We start from the raw sequence: 10,514 nt of genomic DNA on the forward strand, positions 1-10,514 counted from the left end.
ATCTCTTTTTAATTTTTCATCTCTTAGATCTAATATCCATTTTTTTTTAGATATGAAATTCTTCTCTCAACCGGAGTATTGCTGGAAGAAAACGATTGGAGAAAATGAAGCTTGGATCGGAGATCAGAAATGATAAACGAAAGCAAGGCAAAAGGAATTAATCAGATAATGACAAGGCTGAAGAAATGACCAGATTCTGGTAGACATTCACCAGAGCAGATTGGAAAAGATGAACAAAATTAGGTTTTCTAAGATCTACAGAGGAAAATAGGAGTTTCTAAATGAACAGATGAAAGAGATATGCCTATGATTGATTATTCTTACCGGAGAATGTGAATCGGCCGGAGCTCCGGCTAGCTCGCCGGAGATGATGAAGTTAAGGCTTGAGGAATTTGGGGGTTTCTAATGGAGAAAAATGGCAGATCCACTTAATACAATAAGAAACAAAGTTGACTGATATTCAAGCTTGTCGGAGAAATCAATTCGGCCAAAAAAACCTACCGGAATCCGTCAGATCTACTTGGAGAAGATGATTAAACTAGGGTTTCAGAACTTTGGGGTATTTTTCTCTAAGCTCGTTGGCTGTAAATGAAAGGAGGGTGAAAGATATGGTATGAACTACTCGGAGAAGAAGATCGGGGTTAGCCGGAGCATGAGCCGGAGAAGATCGGAGAAGAAAGGGGTTTCGGCGAATTTGGGGATCTCTCCTCTTTCTCTTGCGAAATTTTTTTTTCTCTTTGTAATTCTGATTTTTTTTGTATATATAGAAAAATATATCTGCTGATAATGGCACTACTACTTGATGAAGCGCGCGGACTTTGATAGGCGCGCGAAATTGCGCGTCTTTTTCGGCCTAAATTGCATTTTCCAAAATAAATTCGCCCCCATCTCGGATAAATTCGCCCCCTTTTCTGATTTACACAACGGTCTTTTCTCGGCTTGTTCGCAGGGCAAACGCACTCGGAATTCAATGAAATTTTGCAGGGGCCTTAGCGGAACCTTAAGCTAGCTCGGGGTGAAATCTGGGACCCTAGTTGATTGATTTGGTTGGGTTTTTGTTCAAATAAGGGAGGCTCAAGGTACGGCCAAAATGGGGTGTCTACAGACCTATCTAGAGATTCACAACCCTGAGGAGTGCAGATCAGAAGTTGATTCCCCAGTCGTAAGTCCATGTTCCAACAACTTAAGAGGTAAACAATCATTTGGTGAAGTGATCTTGCCCAATTCAGTAGACTTAAAGTTTTCTAGCAACTTGGTAAAAGATTGCCACTCCAAGGAGAAATGTGGGATATCTAGGTCTTTTCTCCAGAATTCTCCTAGCGGAGAAAGTAGTCAGGCAAAGCATGCTGAAATACATCCTGCAATTCAACATATAGATGGGAATGATCAGGCAATCATTATGGCTTCTTCTCAGCTACCATCAAATGGGTTTAGTTTCGTTGAAGCAATATCCATAAGTATAGAAATTAGTGAAAAACTGAAATCAGATATGAATAAAGGTAAGGAAGTAACTAAAAGCAGCATTGAAAGCTCCTACGCTCCCCACTTAAAACAATGGTCTCTTAGCTTCTCATTGTTTTGTCTTTCTTTTGGTAGGTAAGCATGGTTCTTCTGCCACCTTTTCATGTGAAGCAATACTGAATGAAACATTTATCCCAAGGATGGAGGAGACTGTACCATTTACAAAGATCCCACGCAAGCAAACCATGGATACTGGAAATAAAGTAGACTTATTTTTTAAAGAAGAAAAAGGAGAAGAAGGAAAAGATGATGATGATGACTTGGAAGAAAAAGAATTTGACAGCAGTGAGATGGATCAACAGAAGCAGCAAGGGCAGCACCAGATGATGAACACAATAAATAAGAGAAACCATACAAACATGTATTCTATGACTTTGAAACAGCATTCGCAATGGTTTTTGTAGAAGATTGTCGTACTCTGTCTACAAAAAAGAAAGACTATTGGAATCCATGATAAGAAAACAAATCTAAAAGAAAACCGGTATCTTGTCGTGATAATGACACAATTCACTTTATCAAGCACTTACTTGATTGGATTTTGATAGCTTTTTTGGGAATTATAACAATCTTTAACAGCACCCTGGAGAAGTGTAAGATGAAGAGAGGAGCACACTTATTAAAACCAGGATTACTGATATCATTTCTCAGTCTAGAAATTATTACTGATGTATTTCTGTTGGTGAGGAACAAAATCTCACTCTGAGTATTTTCCACACCTTGAGTGGAATATGATCTCTGTGATGTTGTCAACTATGGAGCCTAGAGATCCATTGTTTCGAACACTGTTGTCCACACATTAGCTTTGGCAAGGCCCTCCTTGGCATTCTTGGATGCCTCTTTTCACTTCAGGAGGCACTTGTCCTAGCATCATCAGTTAACACATGAATTAGTCAAAGAATCACACTGGGATTTCCACTCAATATTGTGACAATGAATTTAGAGACATAGAATTTGAATTTAGTTTTAGTGATATTGGTTTCTGCAGCCACCATAATCTAGATCAGATTCATATAAGTTTGTGGTTTTGTTCACAAGTTCTTGAATCAGTTAGCATGGATCTTACCTCTAGTTCCCTTCTTGGGGGAAGGGATCTTTAATTTAGATAATTATCCTTGGTTCAATCCTACATAAGGAAGGAGAGATTGAAGAGAATGTTAACCACAGAATAAGAGCACGTTGGTTGAAGTGGAAGCATGCTTCAGGAGTTTTGTGTGATCGTAAAATACCTACCAAGTTGAAGGAAAAGTTTTATAAGACAGCTATGAGGCCAGCCATGCTGTACGGCTCAGAATTGTGGGCCACCAAGAAGCAGCATGTGCATAAGATGAGTATAGCACATATGTGAATGCTTAGATGGATGTGCAGCCACATAAGGTTAGATCGAATTAAAAATGAAGACATCAATAAAAAGGTGGGGTTGGCACCAATTGAAGAGAAGATGAGAGAGCACAGCTTAAGATGGTTTGGGCATATCCAATGTAGGTCTTTGGATGCTCCAGTGAGAAGAAGTGACGTAGGACACTTAGATTAGCATATTTCCTTATTTTCTTTCTACTAGGATTAATATCTTATTTTTTAGGATGTTTATCTTTTTCTAGCATTAGTTACCTATTTTGTTGATCTCTTAAGTGGGAAAGAGATATTGTTGATTTAGCGTCTTGCTTTTCTATAAATATGAGAGCATGTATGTGAGAGAAAATTAATTATAGAGTAATATCAAAAGACATTTTGTCTCTCCATCTCTCTCTTCTTCTTTTAAATTTCGACCGAAATCTGAGATTTCGGATTTCGGATTTCGGTGGAGACCGACACCAAAATCCATCAAAACCGAAACGGTCATTTATTTCGGCCGAAATTCGGTTTTTCCAAAATTTGACCCAAAAAATATGTTTTTTTTAATATTAATTTAATATTTCACCGAAATTTAATATTGAATAAAATATTAGTTTAGGGTCAAGTACCAGATTTCGACCGAAATTTCAAAATTTCACGGTCTGAAAATGGTACCGAAACCAAAATTTTAAACCTTGGTTCTTCCACAGCCTGAAAAAATAAAGGCAATTTCACAGCTGTTAGTTGCTTCCATTCTAATGAAGTGAGACATATTTGCCCTCTTTTCTTACTTGGGACTCTAGTGCATTCATGATTACTCTTTTACAATAGAGGGGGCTGTCCCGGGTACAAAAAAAGGGGTTAATATTGTTCAAAACTGGGTTAACTCAACTAGACTTTAAGTGGGTTGATTCAGTCAATTCAAACAAGCTACTGTTCACTCCATAAAAAGTCAAGGACATTTTCCTAGTGTCGGGTCAAATTATACTTAAATAAGTGGTCAGCTATTCTAATAAGTGGTCAAAATATCTAATGAAATGGGCAAATGGGATTTGCTAGGGACTTCCGTAGCAAGCCATGTCCTTACCAAGTTCCTAGCAAGTTCCATGTTACAAAATTCAATCTCCAAGTGAATGGCTAACCGTGTCCTTACCGACACGATTCGACCTTTTGCCATTAAAGACCATTTCTCTTTCTATTCATATTTCGGCAAGCAAAGGGAAAACAGAGATTGTTTCCTCAGCTACAGGTTCAAGCACAGGGACATCAAAATCCATGAAGAAACCCATTTGGAGAAAGAAGCAGAGACAACAATGGAGGCACGTTACTGATGAGAATGAAAAGGAGCCAAGTAAGCACTGGGTCCTTCGAACTTTTTATTCCACCAACCAAACTGCTGATAACAATCACCCAAAACATGCTGCAATTTATCATCAAGATGCAAGCTCACGTGATCCTTCTGTTACTGCACATCCTAATTCAAGAGATATTACTCTTCTCAAAGAGCTCCAAAGAAACCAAAGCATTGAATGTCAGATGAGTTCTGCATCCGAAGATTTCTCCTCTGTAGCTAATGATCAGAAGTCTTCAGTTAAATCACCCTCCATCTCCAGTGCAGAATCCTTCCTCCAGATGAATCAAAGCAACATATATCGGGAAAAGATGGAGGATGGGAAGCATATACCTCGGTTTACTGCAAAGGTTTCAGTTTGTAGAGGTGAGCCCGCAATTTACTTTGATGAATCTGTGCTCACTTCAAATGCGGAGAAATTCAAGTATTGTCTTGTTGGGAAGTTCCCATATTCATGGCCAAGCTTAGCCCATATTAGAGAATGGGTTAGTAGGAAATGGAAACTCAAAGGCAACTGCTCCGTTACGTTACTAGATCTTCACCATGTTTTCATTAGATTAGATAACATCTCGGACATGCTCCGAATTTGGGTCAGGAATAGATGGTGGATTGATGGCCATCTGATGAAGGTTTTTAAATGGACTCCTGAATTCCAATGGGCACAAGGAGAACCCTCTTTGGCTGCTGTTTGGATTGTGCTCCCTTTACTCCCTGTAGTTTTCTTTGAAGAAGATGCCTTGTTCTCTATAGCATCTTTAGTTGGGAATGCCCTTGCTATTGATACTCCAACAAGAATTCTATCTCGAACCAATGTTGCACGAATATGCGTGGAAGTCAATCTTCTGAAAAAGCTTCCTCGTCGAGTTTGGATTGGAATTGGAGGAAGAGGAGGAAGGGGCTTTTGGCAACATGTACGCTATGAGAAGGTACCTTCATTCTGTTTGAACTGTAACCAGCAAGGGCATTCTGCCGTGGTCTGCAAGTTCAATAAAGATGATGCCATAACAGGCAATTCTCATGACAAGCGCTCTATACTGGATAATTCCAATGCAGAAATAAATAGCCCCAATAAATGGAAAAATTCTGAAATGCTCGAGGCAAATAAAGGACACAAAGCTGCTTCCCAAACTGCAGTCAAGGAAGAGCCTTGCTGCAATCATCTTAATACAAAAATTCAACATTCAAATGCCAAACATCTTCAGAAGACTCAAATTGAGATCCACAACCCTGAGGAGTGCATCTCAAAAGTAAAGTCCCCAGTTGTAAAGCCATGTTCCAACAACTTAAGAGGTCAACAATCATTTGGTAAAGTGATCTTAGCCAATTCAGTAGACTTAAAGTTTTCTAGCAACTTGGCAAAACATTGCCACTTCCAAGAGAAATGTGGGATATCTAAGGCTATTGTCCCGAATTATGTTGAGGGAGAAAGTAGTCAGGCAAAGCGTGTTGAAATAGATCCTGCAATTCAACATAAAGATGGGAATAATCAGGCAATCATTTTGGCTTCTTCTCAGCTACCATCAAATCGGGTTAGTTTCGTCAAAGCAATATCCAGAAGTATAGAAAATAGTGAAAAACTGAATTTAGGGATGAATAAAGGTAAGGAAGTAACTAAAAGCAGCATTGAAAGCATATGTGTTCACTACTGAAAATAATAGTCTCTTAGCTTTTGTTTGTTTTCTCTTTCTTTTGGAAGGTAAGCAGGGTTCTGGTGCGACCTTTTCATGTTCATCGATAATGAACGAAATGTTTATTCAAAGAATGGAGGAGACTGTACCATTTACGAGGATCTCAGGCATGCAAACCATGGATGGTGGAAACAAAGTAGATTTATTTTTGAAAGAAGTGAAGCATCTCCCAAAATTAGGAAGAGTCAAAGTGGTTTTAGATGAAGATAGTCCCCAGGCCTTGAAAGACCTTTCAGAAAAAGAAGAAGCTGCAGAAGAAGATGATGATTTGAAAAAGAAAAAAATTGAAAACTGTCAGATGGATCTGCAGATGATGGACAAAATAAATAAGAAAATCCAGGGAAAAAGAACTCCCAGCAGGTATGCTATGACTTTGAAACTGAATTTTAAAAATACTTTTGGTATTGGCAGTAGATGTTGTAGAATATTGTTGTGATATGACTACCAAAAAAATGAGTGCAGGAACCCATGATTAAAAAAACAAATCTAAAAGAAAACTAGATTCTTGTTTTAATAATGACACTCTTCAGTTTATCAAACATGAATCTGATTGGTTTTTGGTAGATTTTTTTTTGTTGGAATTATACCAACTGTTAACAGCTCCCTAGAAAAGTGTAAGATGAAGAGAGGAGCACAATTATTAAAACAAGGATTATTGATATCATTTATGAGTCTAGAAATTATTACTGATATCTTTATGTTGCTTATGAAAACATCGTTACACACCTTGAATGGAATATGATCGCTATGGCATCATCGACTGTGGAGCCTAGAGATCCAGTGTTTCCGACATCGTTGTTCGCACATTAGCGATGGCAAGGCCCCTCCTTGTCATTCTTGGCTGCATGTTTTTCACTTCAATGCGAACTTGTCCTAGCATCATCAATTAAAACACATGAATAGTCAAAGTAACACACCAAGGATTTCAACTCGATATTGTGACAATGAATGTACAGTTTTCTAGAATTTCAATTTAGTTCTGGTGATCTTAGTTTCTGCAGCATCCATAATCTAGATCAGATTCCTAGAAGTGTGTGGTTTTGTTCACAAGTTCTTGAATTAGTTACTATAGTTCTTAGTGAACTTTAATATAGATAATTATTCTTGATTTCCTCAATTAACCATCTTACAGAAGAGAAGTACAGTTTTATTGTTGTCATGCACTCCTTGCATAAATTCTGGTAGGTAGTAGTTAAGGGAATGCCATTTGTTTTCTAGTTTCTTTCCCCTCACTGATTAACAGGAAAGTGCAAGGAAGAAAGGAAGTGAAGTTATTTTGTTGTACTTAGTTTTCACACCCATTATTTCTATTTCATTGCTAATTTAGGCTATTGTCTATATTTGTATTCTGCCCCCGAAATTTAAAGAAAATGTGTATATGAATTTTAATTCTTTCTGATTTTGTTTCTGATTTTCAATGTTCATTTTGAATGCAGCTCTTTAAGTAACATATCAAGAAGCTCTATTGTCATTTTTTTACTCATAATCCATCTAATGTCAACTTGCTACTGCACTCTTAGATGTAATCTTCTTTAGAAAGATTCTTTCAAATTCTTACAAAGACTTCTAATGTTAATTTAGATAATTATCCTCGATTTCCTCAATTAACCATCATATAAAAGAGAAGTACAGTTATATTGTAGTCATGCACTCTTTTCATAATTGTTAAGGGAATGCCATTTGTTTTCTAGTTCCTTTCCCCCTACTGGTTTACAAAAAAGTGCAAGCAAGTGAAGTTATTTTCTTGTACTTGGTTTGCACACCCATTGTTTTTATTTCTTTCTTAATTTAGGCTATTATCTATATTTGTATTTTGCAGGTGAAATTTAAAGAAAATGTGTATATGAATTTTGATTTTCTTTCTGATTATCCCGGGTACAATGTGTTTTCGGTTCTATCCAATGAATCTCTAGTTATGGAAAACAAACCTTTTTATTTCTCGACCGTTAATGTTCCTTTTTAATGCAGCTCTTTAAGTAACATATCAAGAAGCTCTATTGTCATTTTTTACTCATCATCCGTCGCATGTCAACTTGCTACTGCACTCTTAGACACAATCTTCTTTAGAATGAATGTATAAAATACTTACAAAGACTCCTAATGCTGAAATTAATTCCTGGCCATTCAATTGTAGTGGAAAAATACTTCTAATTTTTCTCTCTCTACAGAATGAAATTCCCATCAATGAAGCCACGCAAACTTGGTGGCCTTCTTTTTCAATTTTTTCTTGGGAAATCAAGGGAAACAATATTCAGTACCAATGTGAGTTCTGTTCCATCAGATGTACCCAACCCCGAGGCTTCCAAGAACCGATCAGGAGACCCATCCACTTGCATTACATTGGATGAAGCATTGCGAACCATGAAATCAAAAGATCAAGGAGGGGAAGTGCCTAGCAATTTATCCGGTGGAGTACTTCTTGACCAATCCTATCCTATCTCACCAGCTGACCTGAATTCTCTTCTCTTTTCACCCAATTCAAAAATTATTAAGTCTTTGGTGGAGCTGAAAGGAAGGACAGATCGGCAAGCAGGAACTTGGGAACTTGAAAATGGTGGGGATAGATTAAAAAGAGTGGTTACCTATACAGAAGGTGCAACTAAATTAATTAAGGCTGTGAAAGCTACAGAGGAGCAGATATATTTGAAAGCCGATGGGAAGGTTTTTGCAGTTTTAATTAGGGTGAGCACCCCAGATGTTCCTTACGGGAGCTTTTACAAGACACAAATGCTCTTCTGTATAACGCCGGGACCTGAATTGCCATCGGGAGATCAATCCTCACGTCTAGTTATGTCATGGCGCATGAATTTCCTACAGAGCACCATGATGAATGGTATGATCGAACGTGGAGCCCAAGAAGTTCTCAAGGATAACTGTGCGCAGTTTGCAGATTTGTTTCTTAGAATATTAGGCCAGTTGATTTGAAAGAGCCGGGGTACAGCAAGGAGCAAATTTTGGCTTCTTTGCGGATGGAACACGAGTCGGATTGGAAGCTTTTTGTTCTATATTTTAGGAATTTTCCAGTAGTTTCTGCTATTTTTTTGGGATTGTTTGTACTTGCACAGTTGCACGTATGCGAGCCACGCCGAGCATGATCCTAGGCCTTGAATTTATTGGGCTGGACTTTCAGACTCAATTGGGGAAGTGGTTGTGTGTTGGATTCTTGTTCTTCAAGGTGATCTTGTTCTAGAGATGATAGCACGTTTTATGCAATTTTATGTGGTGTTCGCCTGCAATGGTAAAACAAGAACCAGTTCGATTAAGTTCCAGATATTAGATCCTCAATGGAATTAATTATTTGAATTATATGCAATGGATGAGCCTCCATCTACAATGGATGTTGGAGTTTTTTATATTGATTGACCTTTTGACGAAACTACATCCCTTGGCCATGCTGAAATCAATTTTGTAAAATCTAATTTGTCAGAACTAGCAGACATATGGATTCCTCTTCAAGGGAAATTAGCTCAAGCATGCCAATCTAAGTTGCACTTGATAATTTTTTTGAATAATACAAGAGGTACTGATATTGTTAAAGAGTACTTCACAAATATGGAGGAGGTTGGGAAGATGATAAATTTGTGGTCGCCTCAACCAAATTCAGCATTCCAGAGATTCCACCAGAGGAATTCTTTATAAATGATTTTACTTGTCCCTTGAAGCACAAATTGCCTCTGTAGGGTCGCCTCTTTCTGTCGCCAAGAATCATTGGGTTTCACACAAACTTGTTTAGACACAGAACTAAATTTTTCCTTATATGGGAAGACATAGAAGACATCCAGGCGGTTCCTCCGTCTCTAGCATCAGTGAGCAGTCCAAGAGCAAGGGATAGCTGATTCTCAAGAGCTACAACAAGAGTAGAATGAAAGAAAACTTTGAGATATTTGACTGGCAGCTGACTGAGGAGTTGGAGAAAATTAGCCACATTCTGCCGAAGAGGATTGCAACTGCGGCAGAGTTTTGTGTTCATTGATGTTATGTTCAAACCCACTGAAGAATTTTGGGATGGAGATATGTGATATTTTCACCAGAAGAAGAGAGATAATTGTCAGTAGTAGTAATCTGCAAATGCTAATGTATACTGTAAATTCTACTGTTCTGAATAGCATGTAAGGAATCTAGTTCGAAAAACTTCATGTATTGGCAATGATGGGTCTTCATGGATTCATTTTTTTCTATCAGAAAAAAGGTCATTTCTCATTCAAAGTTTTGAAATTAACTGCTACTGCTATCTGTATGTAAATGATCTATTTCTGGACGAAAATAACCATTTATTATGAAAAAAATATCCATGCCTTTCTCAATACATATCACGCATACCCCTATTTTGATACATATGGCAATGTCCAGGTATTCATTAATAACCATTATTACCCATCAAACAAAAAAAAACCATTATTTATATCAAGAAGATCCATGTCTTTCCCAATAAATGACAAACAGGCCCCTATTTTGGTACATATGTCAACATTAATGGGTCTGTTCGATGTGGGGATAGTTATTCCTCGTTAGCACTATCCTAGAGTAGTGAATGATAGCTGGTTTCAAGTTGATCGCTCGGCAATAACAAGGAGGGAGAGATAAGAAGGGAAGGGAATGGGATATTGAAATCTCAGGGCTGA

The 10,514-nt window shown here is 37.8% G+C and overlaps 1 protein-coding gene across 1 annotated transcript; it reads left to right on the forward strand.

The window, feature by feature from the left end:
• The first annotated feature begins 3,946 nt into the window (after window positions 1-3,946).
• On the forward strand, window positions 3,947-10,092 carry LOC143853538 (uncharacterized). Its single transcript, XM_077363347.1, has 3 exons — window positions 3,947-5,803; window positions 5,901-6,252; window positions 8,061-10,092. The coding sequence occupies exons 1-3, from the start codon at window positions 4,129-4,131 to the stop codon at window positions 8,815-8,817; spliced, it is 2,784 nt and encodes a 927-aa protein (XP_077219462.1). The 5' UTR covers window positions 3,947-4,128; the 3' UTR covers window positions 8,818-10,092.
• The last annotated feature ends 422 nt before the right edge of the window (window positions 10,093-10,514 follow it).

This window comes from Tasmannia lanceolata, unplaced genomic scaffold (assembly GCF_043159265.1).
Source record: "Tasmannia lanceolata isolate RefF3 unplaced genomic scaffold, GAP_Taslan_0.1 ptg000019l, whole genome shotgun sequence".
In the NCBI taxonomy this organism is placed as follows: domain Eukaryota; kingdom Viridiplantae; phylum Streptophyta; class Magnoliopsida; order Canellales; family Winteraceae; genus Tasmannia; species Tasmannia lanceolata.

What these genes read in the sequence shown, in the direction of transcription:
- LOC143853538 (XM_077363347.1), top strand. Translation starts at nt 4,129, where the DNA reads ATGAAGAAACCCATTTGGAGAAAGAAGCAGAGACAACAATGGAGGCAC. An exon ending in GAATTTAGGGATGAATAAAG is followed by an intron (nt 5,804 to 5,900) that starts GTAAGGAAGTAA and finishes TTCTTTTGGAAG; the next exon opens with GTAAGCAGGGTTCTGGTGCG. An exon ending in GGAAAAAGAACTCCCAGCAG is followed by an intron (nt 6,253 to 8,060) that starts GTATGCTATGAC and finishes CTCTCTCTACAG; the next exon opens with AATGAAATTCCCATCAATGA.